Source organism: Sebastes fasciatus, chromosome 4, assembly GCF_043250625.1.
Source record: "Sebastes fasciatus isolate fSebFas1 chromosome 4, fSebFas1.pri, whole genome shotgun sequence".
Lineage (NCBI taxonomy): Eukaryota > Metazoa > Chordata > Actinopteri > Perciformes > Sebastidae > Sebastes > Sebastes fasciatus.
Window position 1 is genome coordinate 17,941,526 of NC_133798.1, and position 18,705 is coordinate 17,960,230.

Below are 18,705 nucleotides of genomic sequence, written 5' to 3' on the forward strand. Positions count from 1 at the left end.
AGAAACTGAGAGGGACAGAGACAGATGGACAGCAGCATTCAGCGTGATGCCTCTGCTGTCCAATGTTCTCCACCAATACTCAGCTTCACGCCATCACAGGACAGAAGTGGCAATGAATCATCTTCACACCCCAAAAAATTGCGCCCACTTCTTTCAGTTTCATCGCTCGACTGTTCTATGATTGGATGTGTTTGTTTGTTCGCTGTTTTAGGGTTCGACAGCTGCATGTATTTAATATAAAAAAAGACCTCCTCATGATGAGGTTTAATCATAATCACACTCTTACAAACAAGATGCTTTAGAGTATACTTGAAAAGGTTATATTTTGAGTAAATGGATGGCAAAAACTTTACTCCGTATCTCAAATCTACTCTGAAGCAACTATTCTGATTACCAGCTTCTCAAATATGAGCTTTTCTTTGTCTTATGTGATTGTACACTGAATATCTTTTGGTTTTAGACAAAACAAGCCGTTTGAAGATGTCCCCTTGGGCTTTAGGATATCATGATGGGCATATTTCACTATTTTTCATGTAAGGGATAGTATACAGCGAGCCGGTCATTGTTGTGAAATAAACCCCGACAGTGTGATGCGGCACACGGACGCAAAGCATCGCCCTGAAGGGGTTTATTTCACAACACTAGCTGAACATTATCCCGCTTATTACAAGGCTACTTAAGAAATCAATAATTTGACACAAAAGCAGTCCACCAGAGTCCGACATCAGGACTGCGCCCATAGCAACGGTCTGTTATACATAGTAATGGTCTGTTATAAAGAAATAACGGAGCGTAGAACGCTGTGATTGACCAATCAGAAACAAGTATTCAACAAAGCCGTATACTAAAGCCCATTAATGACGTAATTGTTAGTTGCATCCCTAATAGAGAGCTGCAAGGATGATGTATTTTTGTACGCCAACCAGGAAATTAGCATCGCACTGGTTCCCTCGACAAAAAGCCGATGAGATTTTTCCGTCCGGTTTTGGATTATTGCAGAAAATAAGCTCTGTGGCAAACACACGTTTATGATACTTACACGTTTGGTCATCAAGATAATCTTCACAAATAAACACCACTTTTATGATATTTCACCCGATTAGATTGTTATCAGGCCATTAATTAGGCGTTATCGGTCACTATAAGTACATGTGAGCCATTATGGGCCTACTACACCTACTGTGTTTTAAAAGTGAAAGCAAAACTTAAAAGCAACACGTTGTAAAACTGGATAAAACATTACGTTTTGAACACAAACAAAAAGGCTTCTTTAGATTTACGCAACAAAACCACTTAGTTTAGGGGAAAACATTTTGTTTTTGGCTTAAAATAACTAAGTTTCTAAAGTGAAAATGAAACTTACGGTTGTGACCACAAGGACAACTATACGTTGATGGTTTCACAGGGGATGTGAATCCCGGTCTCCTGGCTGAAAGCCTGGTGATTTGTGTCTCTGATATTGTGTTAACCACAGGCCTTGTTTCAGGCATCTAACTAAAAACCCATTCAAAAAACTCATTGACTTCCAGACGGGGGAAGCAGAAGTGCTAAAATGCTACCTCAGTCTCATTTCTGGGTTTTAGGACTCATTCCTGGAGCACTCTATAACTTCATAATCCCACACTTAGCAGATGCACAACACCTTAGAGTCATGCTCTGATGGTTTTAAGCATGTGTCTGTGTGACTACAGGAGGAAGCAGCAGAGAGTGGAGGGGAGCTCTTCTTCAGGCCCCCGAGGTGTGTAACAACTCGAAGGGAATGACAGAGGTAAGCGGGCCTCCCCTGGGACAGCCGGATTAGTGTGTAACCATTACCTTAGCCCATTGAATCACTGCTAATGGCTTCAGTGAGAGGCTACTGTAGCACAGAGGACACGTTTAGATTGAGACCTCCAGTTCTGCAACAACACACAATGCAGCATATTTCTGCAGATGGTTTAATTAAAGGGATAGTTCAACTGTTTTGAAGTGGGGTTGTATGAGGAACTTATCCATAGTCAGTGTATTACCTACAGTAGATGATGGTCGGCACGCCCCCAGTTTAGAGAAACAGACAAAAGTTATCGGCAGCGGAGTAAAGCAATGTACTGCTGTGGACGGGGGCAGCAGAAAAACATATTTTAGCAACCTAAAAAAAATGTATATCTGTTTAAGTGTACGCTATATTTAGAATATTTTCCAACAGGGAATTGAACTGAAGGTGAAACGTATTTTTACTGTTTTTGTCATCTGAGCCTGCTGGCTTTGGAGAGAGCATAGTTTCAGTTCAGATCCCTGTCGGAAAGGAGAAGGAAAGTGCTGTCTGATGGCAAGGTAAAGCGCTGAAAATATTCTAAATATAGCATACACTTAAACAGATATAGATTTTTTTTAGGTGAGCCTTTCTTTTGGGTGGCTAAAATAAGTTTTTCTGCCAGCCCCGTCCACAGCACTGTATTGCTTTGCTCCGGTGTTGGTACTCCTGTCTGTTTCTCCAAACTGGGGGCGTGTCGACTGTCATCTACTGTAAATAATACACTGACTGTGGATAAGTACCTCATGCAACCCCACTTCAAAACACCCGAAATATCTCTTTAATGTGCAGGTCCGTAGTGCAGATATACACCCCCATCCCGAGCCAAAATGAGCATACACCAGCAGATCCTTAAAAATTTATTGAAGTTAATGTAAGATGAAATCATAAGTGATATAAGGAAAAATAAAAGAAATAACCCTTGCATAGATCACAGACCATGCCTTTGTCATCATGTGACAAACTGAACACATTGTAGCATAATCCTTGGTAAACACAACATGACAATGACGGCTGGATTAGATAATAACACAATCAGAGTTTGGTTTGCTTGTGGATGAAAAGAAGAGCAGAAACAGTCCTTTTTTTTAGCGCTTTGCTCCAAAACTTCCTTACAAGCAATTAAATGTGCATTCTTGACAGGAAAGACAAACTCATCAGCCATCTAACACAAACACGGTCTTCTCAGCGATAATCCCAACATCCCAACATTTGATCCTGTTCAGTGCCTCCTCAGCAGGCAGAAAGCAGTCCCGACATCGACACCTTTAGCAAACAAGAATGCCTTAAAACCAAATGTAGTACAGAGGAGGGTGTGTGGCCCTGTTTAGACATGATGGGCATGTTTCCAACAACACAGTATCACTACAGTCTAGACTGAGATAAGAACAAAATGTCACTTGAGGGAGCGTTTCAGTCCTAGAATAGAGATAAAGTTTGAGAAACTAGCCCTTTAATGTCCTTGCTCACATTCAGAGCCTATAGCGAGCACAACCTGAAGATCACACACGGACGCTGAGCACGGCTCGGACGCCCAACGCCGTCTTAGTGATGAGGTCAGCGCTAAGGTGCTTTTAAGGAATCCAGCAGAGGACAAGACAACTTCTGAACAGGGCCTTTCACAGGAAGCCTTGGTGCAGATGAAAGCAAGGGTTTCTTTTTTTAAATGATGCAACTGTATTATAGTTGATCCACAGTTTGAAAGGCAAAACTCATGCAGTCTTCCATCGACCATGCAGTTTTTTGCGGTTAGTAGGTTTCTGTAGAGATACATTATGCAGTAGGTTCAGCAGTGGAGATTGGAACAAATGTGAACATGGTGTTTGAATGATTTTTTCTTCTTCTTAAAACCCCAAAAAAACAAACCATAAGTTGTTTTTTATAATAGTACACTTCTTGTCCATATCATTTAGTGTATAGCAATTGATCATAATACAGTAGTTTCATTATCATGGCTTGCCAGAGGAACATATTGTCTTTGATATTCCAGTATATGGCATGTTCTTCCTAAATCAGTCATGTTACAGTGCCACCAAAAAAAGAAAGAAAATAAAAACACATTGTTTTTCATACGTAATTGCAGTATATAGTGGTTACTTTTTCTCTATCTTATTGTAGCTAAATTGCATTTTGTTCTCGTGACATTTCATGTTTTTTCTTATAGTTTAATTAATTAATGTCATTTTTTTTTTGTAGATCTTCTCACTCGTGTTTGTTTGCAGAAGCATTAACATCTAACAGTAAGCTAAACAAATGAATATGTAAAACAATTTAGGCACCTTCTCTGACATTCTCTCACACATCTGATCAGTCCGATGAACTGACGATAGATCCTCTCTCTAAGTGCATTATGGGCTGTTCCTTTGGGACTGTGTTATACGTTCGACTGAACCCATCAGCAGCTTTTCGTTGCTGACTGCAAAACAACTCCAGTCCGACCTGGGTGGTTAATAGGGACCGCCACTATCACAACGCCTATATTTGGACTTTTCACGGGTTTCTCTCGGCCTCTACATTTGACCCCGCTGACCTTACAAAATCACAGCACAGAGGGTAAGAGGTTGGTACATAAACAGCCCTGTTGTGAGTTATCTGTCAAGTGATTTCCGACATTCAAAATAGATTTTTTATTTTTTTTTTTTACAAAAAGCATCTAAGAAACAGTTTATCTGTTATTCTATTGCTGTTAAGAATGCATGTTTCTGTTGGGTAATTAAATGCATAGCACCATCCATACATGCCCTCACAGCGCTGCTAACGTGAGGGGTGTCATTTATTTATGTTATTTTCTTCGTCTCACTTTCAGCCGTTTCCTGCAGGACATGTTAAACACGTCGCTGCTTTCAAGCATCAAGAAACTTGTGAACAAAGCGAACAATTTCCTGATAGCTGCATTAATGAGACTACTATAATTTCTTTGTATCTATATATAGCAATATAATATATGGTGTTGGGTATTATTGATGTCCTTCTGTATGAGAAACCCTATACAAATTGAAGATCCCTGACACAAATGTGTATCTTTTTTTGCTCTCATGATGAGTTGCAAGGCTCTGGATTTTTTACCTCGCCTGAGGCAGACACTCTTCAGCGGTACAGTACAAAGATCATCCAAATAAAATGACAAACAAGTGCCCTAAACTAACCAAGCAGTCACCAATAACAAAAACAAGAAATGGAAAAAGTCTTGTCGAAAGTAACACGTGATGGTACCACCAAGACAACAATGGTAGTCCTGTACTAGCACCACAAAGAATAGCCATTGCACCAACAGAAACAACTATGTGACATTCAAGTAGCATTGCAGTGGAGCTCTTTTTTTTTTTTGTCAGGAGAGTGCTAAATAATAATAAAAAAGAGCGTACAGTACATTAGAAAATCTTACTATTATTTGGGTGAATTCATCTCAAAACTGAGTGATGTACAGTAGCTGGAGATTTTCAAGTAGTCGTTACACTTTGTCCAAATCTATCTGCAGTTAGTCTGTCTGGAGAAACAATGCACTACGTGTGAGCAAGCACAGTGAAAAAAAAAATCTCACTGGCAAAAAAAAAAAAAGGGTTCAGGCAACAGAACAAAATGATTGTGCAAAAAGACGGGCTGCATCATAATGCCCAAGGATTGCAGGGTTTAAAAACTATAACAAACCACCGTCTTGTACATGAAACACATTCAGGTGACACAACAGTAACTTTAGATACCATCGTTTCAAAGAAAACCAACATATAAAAACAGTCAATCTTCTACAAACTCCCTACATGTGGATGTTCTGATTGTGCGTAGCTTTAAGTGAACAAAAGGAGCGGGACTGTGGTACACTATTCATCCTAAGTGCTTGTGTAAAGGCTATGCTGTGGGACTCTCACATTCAATGTTGCATGACTGCAGTTTTACACTTAAGGTTCCATTTTGCATTATGGTATAGGAAGCCCTGCATTGAAGCTTGCAGCTCTGCAGCAAGTTTGCAATGACCTCGCTGAGGTAGAGACCCTGAAAGGATGCATGGTGCACGAACATAAAAAACAACAGACATAAATAAAACATGTTTAAAACCTATATGGATATTCCCTTTTGAGTTGGATTGGTAAACATGCAGAGTACAATACATCGCTGCTTAAGGGCATAATTAAGTGCATGACGGCATGAAAACTGGGTTGTGCATAACAGCCATGGATCATCTTTTTTTTTTGTTTTTGACCACAATCACCTGCTGTTTCAACCTTGCTCATCTTTAACATCATAACGTATCAACACCAGAGCAGAAGGTCAACCAGCTCTGCTCAACCTCACAAATCCAATTGTACACAGAGGCACTTTCACTGGTCCTGTTGGTGAAAGGGATAAAGGCACTAGCAACTAATGTCAGAATAATTCTCTGTAATATGAAGTGAAATTTGGTATCGATCCTTTTGTTTTAGTGGATTCCAAACCAATACGTACTCAAATTGGACGTGGAAATGGAAGCATGACTCATGATATGTTAACTTTTCTTGTTCAAAGAAGGTCCATGCACTGCACTATTGATACTGTAATTGGTGCTTATTATAATTATATGCATTTTCGATAATATTTATTCAGTTTCTTTGACTACTTTTAAATTGCATCCTCAAGGTGGGTTTGGATATATTTGATCGCAATTCGGAAAACATCCAGAATTTGATTTCCTTAGCTTCCCTGACAATAGGGCACTGCAGGGTGCCTGAATTGCAACAAGCTGAATACTCATGTCATGCATTAAATATACCAGGATACAAAAGTACCTTAGTCGATAGACCATAATGCAGGTTACTTTTTTCATGCTATGATCTCATTTTATGTACTGTTCCCTTAAGATTTAACATTCAATTTCTATACTTCTAAATGATTAGCATTTCAAATTAAAAACTCATCCAGTGCACTTGTATGAAAACAGATGAGAAGGAGGGGCAAGGGATGGAGGCAGGTATCCAAAAAGAACATCCTTTCCATTACGTGAGATATGTGTCTCGTGCATGCCGATATCAAAATGGAAAGTCTCTAATCATGCTCGTGTGAAGCTCACTTTAACATTGTGCTGTGTTGCGTCTAAAGGGCATGGCATTGAATCACTTGGTGATATCACAATTACAGCATCTGCTGAAAAAACAGCAGCATTGCGGATGTCCGTGAAAGCGAGTAGATCACCATCTGTTTACATCCAAACAAGAGAGATCAGTCTTCCTCCTATAAGGTGCTTTGCTGAATAGTAGATATCCTTTGTAGGGAGAGAGAGGAGAGAGGAAGAGGAGGAGGAGGACGGAGCGGAGGGGGTCACCTAACTTCTTGGCGCTTACCACTTGGCTGCAGGTGCTTGCATGTCTCTGCAGACTTTTCTGGTGCATTGTGCAACTTGCTGAAATGTTATCTGTACTCCATGCATAAGATTTTAAGTATCACGCGGTCGTCTGATAGGACAGTGTGTGCTCGGTGTCCTCCGTGTATATGCGTAATGTTTTTCTTTTGGATGTACCTATATATTTGTAGGATCAGAAGAATTAATTATTCTATCTACCTGTCATATACTCTAAGAGCTTTGATTTCCTTTCTATATAGCTGAGCGTAGTTGTAGGCCTAATGCCATATAGAGTGCTTTGGGGAGGTAAATGAAGCATTCCTAACTGATGGTCTACTCCACATATGACAGTCCCATAGAGATCCCAAAGTTAACTAACTGGTGTCTAAACATCTGTAAGCAGTTTGCTTTTATTTACACAGTTTTGGTTGGCTATAGTGCAATTGCCAGTTCTGAGGTTTGCCTCCCTAAAGTTGTCGATGCTATTGTTTATGTCTCCATCGATCTCCATGTACTCTGACTTGCTGACGGTGGACGAGCTACGGCGGCTGGAGTTGGTTTCGGAGGGGATGTTGGGGTTGCTGACGTTGAGCAGCTGCGCCTGCTCTTCTCCCTCGGTCTCCCTGTGGTAGAAGTAGTTGAAGTTGGACACAATGACAGGCACTGGGAGCGCAATTGTCAACACTCCGGCGATGGCGCACAGAGATCCTACGATCTTGCCTCCTATAGTGACGGGGACCATGTCCCCATAGCCCACAGTTGTCATAGACACAACGGCCCACCAAAATGCATCCGGGATGCTGCCAAAGTAGGATCCTTGCTCCTCTGCCTCGGCAAAGTAGACAGCGCTGGAGAACAAGATGACTCCAATGAACAGAAAGAAGATCAGCAATCCGAGCTCTCGCATGCTGGCCTTGAGGGTCTGCCCCAAAATCTGCAGTCCTTTGGAGTGTCGTGACAGCTTGAAGATCCTGAACACCCTGACCAGACGAATCACCCTGAGTATGGCCAGAGATGTTGCCTGCTCCCCCACTCCCTCTTTCTCCGGGTCTTCGGCCAGCTCGGTGCCGAGCGTGATGAAGTAAGGGATGATAGCCACGATGTCAATCATGTTCATCATGTTCTTGAAGAAGGCCGGTTTGCTCGGGCACGCCAGAAAGCGTACAATCAACTCAAAGGAGAACCAGATTATACAGAGTGTCTCAATGACGAAGAAGGGGTCAGTGAGGATATTTGGCTTATAATAAATAGTAGTGTTCCCAAATGGAATCATTCGACCCCTTGGGTCCTCTTTCAGCTGTGGTAAAGTCTCTAAACAAAATATGACTATTGAAATCAGGATTACCATCACAGACACTATGGCGATCCCTCTCGCAGTGCCTGAGCTCTCCGGGTGCTCGAAGAGGAGCCAAATTTGACGCTGGAACTCCTTCTCAGGTAAAGGACGCTCCTCCTCCCTGATGAAACCCTCGTCCTCGCGAAACTTCTCCATCGCATCCACTCCCAGCTCGTAAAACTTGATCTCTTCTGAGAACATATCCAAAGGGACGTTCACTGGTCTTCTCAGCCGACCCCCAGACTGGTAGTAGTAGAGGATGGCGTCGAAGCTGGGGCGGTTTCTGTCAAAGAAGTACTCATTTCTCAGGGGGTCAAAGTACCGCATCCGTTTTTTGGGGTTGCCGAGCAACGTCTCTGGGAACTGGGAGAGAGTTTTCAACTGCGTCTCGAACCGGAGACCGGCTATGTTGATGACCACCCTCTCGCAGCATTCGTGGTCCGTCTGGTCCGGGGGGTAGGTGTCCTGAGGGTGGCCCGGGACAGCCGAGGTGTCGTCCATGTTATCTCCTGCTACCACGGTCATTTTGGGAGGAGGAGGAGGTGGAGGGGGAAGAGGAGGAGGAGTTGTGTTGGGTTAGTCTGACTGAGCAGGCATTCAGGTTCGGGAGCAAATTTTCCACTCCTCAGCTTCCCACACCCCTTAAATTGTTGGAGACGTCCCCAGATGCGAGGGGGCTGGTTGGCTGCTTTGCCTCAGTGCGGCTCCACTGCGGTTCTCGCTGACTTGACCATCGCTGCTCTCCGGTGCATCTGCTGCTGTTGTTACTGCTGCCTCTGTCACCCAGAGAGAGAGGGAGGGAGAGAGAGAGAGAGAGAGAGAGAGAGAGAGAGAAGAAATAATGGGATCAAACAGCCAAGATATTTGCTGGCTCAGCATTTTTTGCAGTTTTATTTATTTATTTATGTACTTCTCTCAACCTGCAATTAGTGCAGTCTTCCAGTAGTAAAGGTAAAGACACTACACCGAGGAGGAATCTCTATGAAAATTCTCTAATATAGACATTTATAACCCTTTCTGTACTGTAGTAGTCGTGATTATATGATGAGCTTGCATTATTTTCTACATTCCTATAGTTGACTCTTTTTAATCCTGTTTCTCTGATACAACTCATGATATTTCTGTACAGTTTAGTTTTACATACAAAATGCTGTTGGTTTTATGTCTTTAAAGGCAGTGATTTATCCTGTATGCCACTCTCTAACCAGCCCTGAATTATGATGTGACGCATAACATCTGATTTACTGACATTATACACCAGCTGATGTATCACTACATGCATATACAGCCTTCAGGCCCACTATATAAAAGATGCAAAAGATGCATAAAATACATCTGCAAGATAAAAAAACAACACAGTAGTTTGTCTGGTATCTTCAGCAGCTGTCTACAGAGAGAGAATAACAAGCCCATATCATTACTGTACGAGTCAGCAGTTTTTGCAGGCTTACCGTGGGCTGATCTTGAAAGGTCTTGAATGCGTCTTATCCTCGAGGAAAAGCATCCAACAGCAGGGCAGCAGTGGGTGTCATGTGGCAACTTTACATTGCACCTATACCAAGAAAGAAAAAAAAAAAAAAAAAGCCTATACTGTGCTCATCGCCATCCTCCACAAAAATGAGATTAAAAAAGCAGATGGAAATCAGGTGAGTCTATAATGATGGAAAGCCTGAGATGATGGAGAGAGAAAGCTGCAGCGTCGCTATAGCTGCTGCTGGCACGGTGGTGTGGTGGTGTGGACAGCTCACTGGATACCGCAGGAGCAGATCTTGTGCTGCAAATTCAGGGGGGGAGAGATACATTAAGGGGCAATAAGCGAGCCCTTGACATTTCCAGACATCACTGCATCAGCAAAAAAAAATCTGCTGCGAGGAGGACAAGATGACGAGCAGAATGTAGAATGTAGAATGTGTTGTAGCGAAAAAATGAATCAAAACAGATTTGAGTTGAGTGTGCAGCAGCAGCAGCAGCAGCAGCAGAGAGGTCCGGATGTTTCTCCACAATGTCAAGCAAGTTTTTGCTGTGCATTTTTACATGCAAGTGCATGGGGAGGTGAGGAGGAGATGGGATGGAGAGGAGGGAGGAGGAGGGAGGAGGAGGAGTTGGAGGGTTTCGACGCAATGCAGACCGGCTCTCTACTAAAGCACGCCGCCAGAAGTTCTCCACACACCACAAAAACAAGAGAGAGCGCTTGTGTGCCAGCTCTGGCGCAATCCGACTGCAAAGGGAAAGGACAGTTTGTAACAAAAAAACTCTCTAAATCCAACAAACTGCATGGGGCAACATTTGAAGATGTTTAAGTGATTTATAAAAGTCTTCAAATGGTGAGAGATTAAAATCACCTTTTTAATCCCATCACTCTAGGATGTAATGATTACAATATCTATAGTCCATCTGAGACCAAGGTGACAGTTTGTAACAAAAACCTCTAAATCCAAAAACTGCATGGAGCAACATTTGAGATGTTTAGGGATTTATAAAAGTAGCTGTATATATCAGCAAATGGTGAAGGATTAAAATCACTCCAGGATGTAATGCTTACAATATCTGAAACCAAATTAGTAAATTTCACAACTGCATTGGGCAACATTTGAGATGTTTAGTGATTTATAAAAGTTATCAAATGATGAGAGATTAAATCACCTTTTCATCCCATCACTCCAGGATGTAATGATTACAAGGGATGTGTCAATATATCTGAGACCAAATTAGTAAATTTCACAACTGCATGGGCAACATTTGAGATGTTTAGTGATTTATAAAAGTAGCTGTATATATCATCAAATGGTGAGAGATTAAAATCACCTTTTCATCCCATCCCTCCAGGATGTAATGATTACAAGGGATGTGTCAATATCTGAGACCAAATTAGTACATTTTCATCATTTTACTATAGTGAGCAATGAGAAAGATCAAATCATCCACATGTGTGTTTGCAGCCCTCGTAGCTATATGAAACATCCCATAAAGGGGAGGTTGCATCTAGGATGTGCACAGCTCACACCCAATATCTGATACTTTATGATGCTGACTAAGTTATAACATCTTCATAGCTACATAATATGTCTCCAGAGAAGACAAACAGATCTGAGAGAGAAAATAATGCAGGAATTCTGGCTCTGCAGAGGACGAAAGGTCAGATTCAGCACCAAGGACAGCGCAAGATGATTGATTCACCACATAAAAGAACTACAAATCCCAAAAACAAAACACCAGAAGGTACTCAAGTCATTATCATAACACATGAAGCACACATATTGGTCCATTGCTGACGTATAGGAGGATGGTTTTTCCAGGGCCTCAAAATTTCGGACTTTCTAAAAAAAACACAAATTCAACACTAAATCAGGTCATCAGACTAAAATGTCTAATTTGTTAATTTGTGCCTCCAGCCAAATAAATCCCCCCACATTTATCACTATGACAGTTTAATAAGTTAATTGGTTTTGTGGCAAGACAACACAATGTCTGCTTCTGAGCCCCTTTTTTTTCAGTCATTCAGCACCAAAAGGGATAAAGTGTGGGCCTATTGATCTAATGAATGGGCATGGATTTGTCCAAAAAAATGACTTTGCCTTCTGCGAGTCTGAGTGAAAAAATAACCAGTGCTATATTTTCTGACTCATAATTTATTTATAAAAAAAGGATTAAGTTAAGTTCACATACATGTTTGAATTAGAAAAATAAATATTTTATTACATTGGAACTTCACAATGCATTGGTGTCATGCAGACATTGCATTGTAATGTCTTTAATAGGCTACATGTTGTTTACAGCGAGCAACTGCAATGTTTGTAACAACACATGAGGCAAGTTGCGATTCAAAGTTTGCATTAAAAGCTGCATAATTCAGATTTACAAAAACACAGTATACACAAGGCTTTTTATACAAAGAATGCGTGGTCATGAAATTAAAGCCTGCACAACAAAAATAATGGCCTTGTTTCTACTGGTGATACACACAATGTCCATTAAGACACACTGAACCATGTCAAAGTGTTTCATCCTCTATGATGTCTCTACAACTCTGGCAATGCACCAATATCCGTGAGAAAGTGATCCAATACTTTGGAGAAGAAGATGATCCCACGCACGACTCTGAGGGAGAGAAACAAGCTTCTCATAATCGTCTGCCTCCTGCAAGTAAGCAGAAAACAAAACCCCACCTTAATATTAGTGAGAGTTCTGCTGTGATTAGTTGACCATCACAAGCATCCGGATGCATAACAGAGTCATGATGAGAGCATTGATCTCAGGGGCTTATGCCTGAACCAGTCAAGGTCAGCTGCAACAGTGCAAAGATACTCAAGCTGCAAAGTATTTATTTTACACACAGTAGAGCAGAAGTGTTTTTGTCTGCAGGGATATTTATCATCCACAGAGTGGCGCTCAGAGCTCACTTGAGGTCTCATCAGATTCATATAGAAGCATAAATACACGCTCCAAATGAAAAATTAAGTCAGAGGTGTTTTTTATCTCTCAGTGTAATTTGTTATTTCTTTCTATATATATATATATATATATATATATATATTTATTATTATTTATTTTTTTCCAGGACTGATTTCTTTTTTCTTTGTTTATTTTCTGCTAATGGGGGTGATGTGAACACCAATTTCCTTTTTCCAAATGACCAAGAGTAGTAAAAATCTGTGCTGTAAAGAGCAACACACTTAACATAAGTCAGATGGACATTTTGACTGAAAGACAAGTTTGATTGGACACATTGTTGATTGATCATTTTGTCTCTAAGTTAAACCCAATGAGACGGCTTTTGCACATATGTACATGTTGGCTGTTAGCCCTGTCAAAATGGACTTGTTAAGAAGATGTGAATATTTGTGATTCTAAGACTAATCAGATGAGGTAAATCTATATATATAGATATATATATATACATATATATGTATATATAATAATCTCTATATCTCATATAATGTCATAATTGTGAAAAGTTCACCGTGCGCTTTCCCAGGGCAGAGCTGGTCTCATGGTGCTTCATGTGCGCTTTTACGCACAGCTGAGCTCTCCTCTTCCACTTTATTCTAAGAGAATAGACTACGTCATGTTCTCAACGGCAGAAAGGCAAAGTTTGGTTCGTGCGTAAACACCACTTGAGAGCTTTTTTAAAAAAAACATTAGTGAGAAATTAAAGATGAGAAAACATCTCCGAATGTATTTTTTCTTTGGTTATTTCAATATACCCTTCATAGATTGACAAGTTTGTTATTGTATGGCTCAAATATTACTGATGGTATTTCAAATATTCCATGCGTAACGCTCAAATGTGTTCATGTGAAGACTCCCAAGTATGAACCTTTGGTGCACAGCCCCCCACTTATTGATTTGTACCCCCTTCATTTCCCCTTGCCATCTAGAGAATTCAATAACAGTGAATTAAGCCAATCCTCGTTTTGGTGGTGGTTTTGTAGCATGAATATCTGACTCTCCACGTTTTGGGAACCACTGTGCGTAAAACAACCGTCAGCATCCGACATGAAGGAGCCCAAACTCCACTATATGTCTCTATATGTCCACTGGAAGACCACTCACCAGGAATACGTTTCCCAACATTTTATACAACTGTCAGTCTCACTGTGTGTGTCTCCACTGGGGTTATGATTGGATACGTCAAAGTTTCCAAGTCGTCGCTCTCCTGGAAAGATTCAGTTTTGGAGAGACTACTTTTGTTTGACTCACTGTCTCCTCCTATAGAGGGCTGTGTCTGCTGTCCGCACGTCACGTGGATGTACTGGACATTTTCCTCATCCTCGTTCTCTCTGTGGTAGAAATAATTGAAGTTTGACACTATGACAGGGACAGGTAAAGCAATGGTGAGCACTCCGGCGATTGCGCACAAAGATCCCACGAATTTCCCCCCGATGGTGGAGGGACACATGTCTCCATATCCAACCGTGGTCATTGTCACCACAGCCCACCAAAACGCATCGGGAATACTAGTAAATCCAGACTCGGGGTCTTCTGCTTCTGCAAAATAAACAGAGCTGGAGAACAAAACGACTCCAATGATGAGGAAGAAGATGAGCAGTGCCAGCTCCCTGAGGCTGGCGTGAAGCGTTTGTCCGAGGATCTGGAGACCTTTGGAGTGTCTGGAGAGCTTAAAGATCCTGAAAACGCGCACCAGACGGATGACCCTCAGGATGGCCAGAGATGCAGCCTGCTGATTGCTGCCTTGGTGCTCTGCAAGATCAAGACCCAGGGTGACGAAATAAGGCACTATGGCCACCACATCTATCAGGTTCATGATGTTTTTAAAGAAAGCTGCTTTGCTTGGGCAGGAGAGGAACCGCATGGTGAACTCAAAGGAGAACCAAATGATGCAGAGTGTCTCCACCATGAAGAAGGGGTCTGTGAAGGGACTGGGCTCTTTCGCACTACCATTCACATGGTTCTCCTGCACAGATTGGACTTCTCTGAACTCGGGTAAAGTCTCCAAGCAGAATATGATGATGGATATTAAGATAACCATCACTGACACGATGGCGTTTATCCGTGCAGGTCCTGAACTCTCCGGATACTCGAAAAGGAGCCACAGCTGGCGTTGGTATATATTGTTGGGCAGAGGGCGGTCGTCCTCTCTGGATAAACCTTCATCCTCTCGGAACATCTCAATGACCTCATCATCAAACTCATAGAACTTTATCTCCTCCAGGAAGATGTCCACAGGTACGCCGACGGGCCTCCGGAGACGTCCTCCTGACTGGTAGTAGTAGAGGACCGCGTCAAAGCTCGGCCTGTTTCTGTCAAAGAAGTATTCATTCCTCAGAGGGTCAAAGAAGCGCATCCTTTTACACGCATCTCCCAGCAGGGTGGATGGGAAGCGGTTCAGGGTCTTCAGTTGCGTCTCGAAGCGCAGCCCGGAGATGTTGATGACCAGCCGCTCGCTGTTGCCGTACTCCTCCTGCTGCTCTGCTGCTTCCAGGTCAACAACATCTTGCAACAACAGAGGAGTTACGACCACAGTGTCGTCGTGGTTCTCCTGGGACACCACGGTCATCTTTTTTACCCCCTCCGAGGGTTAAATCTGTCGCTCACCTCCCTTTGAGTCTATGGTGGCAGTTTCTGTTAAAACAAGACACAAACCAAGGTCACAACTTGTCTTTCAAGTAACTTTAATAAAAAAGCATATATTAATAAGAAAAATATCTGCACTGTAAACAATTGCTGTTAATTTACAGCAGGATTTCAACAGTATTAACCTGTTATTGTTAAAAACAGTGCTTTACTGTTAATACAAAAGAAAACCTGTTAAATTACGCTCATAGGCCGTTTTTTAACTGAACTATAATGCGTTCTTAAAAAAACAGCACTTTACTGCTGATCAACTGTCTAAAGTATCATCAGTAACAGTTTCATGCAGTATTTTTTTAATTCTGGGACCTGATCTGCACATGTGAGGCTTGTACATTGTACATGATTGTGAAATCAGTGAATTAGCTTTATTGTTCTTCACTCACATGTTGTTATGGTTTGCATTCTGTGCTTGTAGCCAGCTATAGACAGACATTTTGGGAAAAGTGTCAACAAGTCTATTATAGCCTTTTTCCTAACAAGTGCCTTTAATTGTATTTAGTGTGACTATTGCTATGTCTGTAACCTGCTAAGTCTATTCATCTAGGCAAAAAATAATGTTTATTAAAATGTATGTAAAAAATACAACCTAAATAGTGCATTAAAACAAATCAGTAAGATAATGTAAAAGAAAGGTGAAAAACAGCTATATAATGTATCTTTAAACAGGAAATTAACTGTAAAATACTGTGAAATTAATTTTTAAAAAAAAGTTCAAACTGTATTTTTCATTAACAGTACAAAGCTGCAAATTTCAGCAACAGTATAATAATGTTAATTTTACAGTAACATAAAGGCAACCCTGCTGCCAGTTCTTTACTGTTATTTTACTGGGAAATTCTTAACAGTGCAGTATTTATACATACTAAAGCATAACACACAGGAAGATAGAAAGTGAATCATTATCATTACATCAGCACAGAACAGACAACAGAGCATCACAAGTATTTCAGCCCTCTGTTGTTTACAGTCACAGAAGACAAAACTGTCGGGTCACTGTTTTAATGCTTATGGTGACAAGGTCTATTAGCTGTGAGGCTCTGAGATTCTCTAAAGGTACATGGTTAAGTTTGGCCTACTCAGATATGAAAATTTCCATTACAAGTCTCTCCCTTTTGCCCTTTTTACCTTTTAGGCGTCCTCCCAGCTCTCCTCATGCAGCCGCACCGACACTCAAAGTCCACTTTCTTTTGCTCCCCAATAGTTATTTGTTGATATCCCCAAATCTTTGTGCCGTTGCGTCCTTTTGTCAGATTAGTGCCTCTGAACTGTCAACTTCACTTCTCCACTTGCATAAGCAGCTATACCGATGGCTACAGCTATCATATTCACACCATTTTAAACTCCAAAGCCCTCCCCAAGTTGGAAGACCAGATGACACTTGCTGCTGCTGCTGCTGCTGCTGTCCCTCTCACACTCACTGACTCCACTGGAGCACTGCAGTGATTTACAAGTAAAGGGGGGTAGCCTTACAAATGAAATCTTTTAAAGGTCCCATATTGTGCTCATTTTCAGGTTCATACTTGTATTTTGTGTTTCTACAAGAACATGTTTACATGCTGTAATGTTAAAAAAAAACTTTATTTTCCTCATTCTGTCTGCTTGAATATACCTGTATTTACCCTCTTGTCTGAAATGCTCCGTTTTAGTGCATTTCAACGGAATTGCAACAGAATTGTGCTGCCTGGCAACAGTTTGGGTCCATGTTTACTTCCTGTCAGCTGATGTCATTAACATATACTGCGACCAGGAATAAATTGGGACACATTTAGAATGTTTACATTTAAAACCGTTTAATGGTCTATATATTGTATATTTGTGACATCACAAATGGACAGAAATCCAAACGGCTTGTTTCAAACGCACAATTTCTGAATATGGGCTGTGTGTATTTCTCTGTATATTGAGCACTTCGATACTTTCACAGTATTTATATAGCACTTAAACCTGCTTTATAATATAAAAGACATGAAAATCTTATTTTTTACAATATGGGACCTTTAATTTCAATTGCAAGTTTTTAAAATATCCTCATTCTTCAGTTTTGTTCAGAGCAAAAGGTCCAATTACATCTACCCTACCTATTTTACAAGTGCAATTACATCTATTTTTTATTTTTTATACTTCTAGTGTAACACTTCTGTTTATATTTATTTATTACATCTACTTTACCTGTTTTATTTACTTTATAACTGTGTGTGTGTTTTACCTATTATATGTTTTATCTGCCTCGTTTAGTCTTTTCAAGTATTTGTTTTAAAGCACTGACCAGAAGTGGCAACTGTGAATCTCGTTGTATTTAATACAATGACAGTAAAGCTTTCTATTCTATTCTATTCAATAACTTTTCCAGATCCAAAGTTCGACTCAGAAATTAAGTCTCTCACCCTGCTGGTCCCTCATTCATGAAATCATGGGGTTATTCTTGTCACAAGGGGAACCTCCAGGACCCCGGCCCGTGTGGGTCACAGCAGCCCTCAGTTTTAGAAACCAGACAACTGCGACAAAATAGATCCAGCTTGTTGAGTGTAGTGAGGTTTCTCTGCAGCTGCATATTAGATGTGTCTTGAAATAAATAAGATGAAATAACCTGAATGCTTTGAAGCACGGGGGCCTCGTATAACCCGCAGCCCTCCTGGATCCGGCCAGTGGAAACTGCTGGCTTGACTGACACTTGAGTAGCCCAGAGAGGATAGCATCCTCAGGAAGCCGCAGCCAAAATAACATTCACCGTTAGTAACACTTAAAGGGGCTCAATTGTAGACTACAGCTTGGAACATGTGGACCCCCAGAAGACAAGTGTCCTGGCCCCGGGGTCACGGAGATACTGAGGTGTAAAAACCAGCTGCAAGTACTTCCAGTCTTATAGAGTGTTCCAAAGGATGATGTATTTTTGTAGGCCAACCAGGAAGTTAGCATTGCCCTGGTTCCCTTGACAAAAAGCCAATGGGATTTGTCCATTGGGTTTTGGATTATTGCAGAAAATAAAATCTGTGGCAAAGAAACGTTTATGATATTTAAACGTTTTGTTCAGCTAGATAATCTCCACAAATGAACACCACTTTTATGGTTTTTGAAGCGTGAATGCAATCATCAGAATTAGAAACCTAACGTTAGCCCATATATGAACTACTGGTGCCTTCATATGGGTTCGTGTTTACCGTGTTCACCAGA

At 41.1% G+C, this 18,705-nt stretch overlaps 2 protein-coding genes and 1 long non-coding RNA gene across 3 annotated transcripts; 1 reads left to right on the forward strand and 2 right to left on the reverse strand.

The window, feature by feature from the left end:
• Positions 1 to 2,639: 2,639 nt before the first annotated feature.
• Positions 2,640 to 11,476, reverse strand: kcna1a (potassium voltage-gated channel, shaker-related subfamily, member 1a). Its single transcript, XM_074632390.1, has 2 exons — positions 9,891 to 11,476; positions 2,640 to 9,215 (listed from the first exon to the last, which is right to left on the reverse strand). Exon 2 carries the CDS (start codon positions 8,962 to 8,964, stop codon positions 7,489 to 7,491), a length of 1,476 nt encoding a protein of 491 aa, XP_074488491.1. The 5' UTR covers positions 8,965 to 9,215; positions 9,891 to 11,476; the 3' UTR covers positions 2,640 to 7,488.
• LOC141765991 (uncharacterized) lies at positions 10,562 to 18,587 on the forward strand. Its single transcript, XR_012593556.1, has 2 exons — positions 10,562 to 10,675; positions 17,885 to 18,587. It is a non-coding gene; the product is annotated as an uncharacterized LOC141765991 (long non-coding RNA).
• On the reverse strand, positions 12,996 to 17,590 carry LOC141765990 (shaker-related potassium channel tsha2-like). The gene is made up of 2 exons (XM_074632391.1): positions 16,660 to 17,590; positions 12,996 to 15,522 (listed from the first exon to the last, which is right to left on the reverse strand). Exon 2 carries the CDS (start codon positions 15,455 to 15,457, stop codon positions 14,015 to 14,017), a length of 1,443 nt encoding a protein of 480 aa, XP_074488492.1. The 5' UTR covers positions 15,458 to 15,522; positions 16,660 to 17,590; the 3' UTR covers positions 12,996 to 14,014.
• Positions 18,588 to 18,705: the final 118 nt, after the last annotated feature.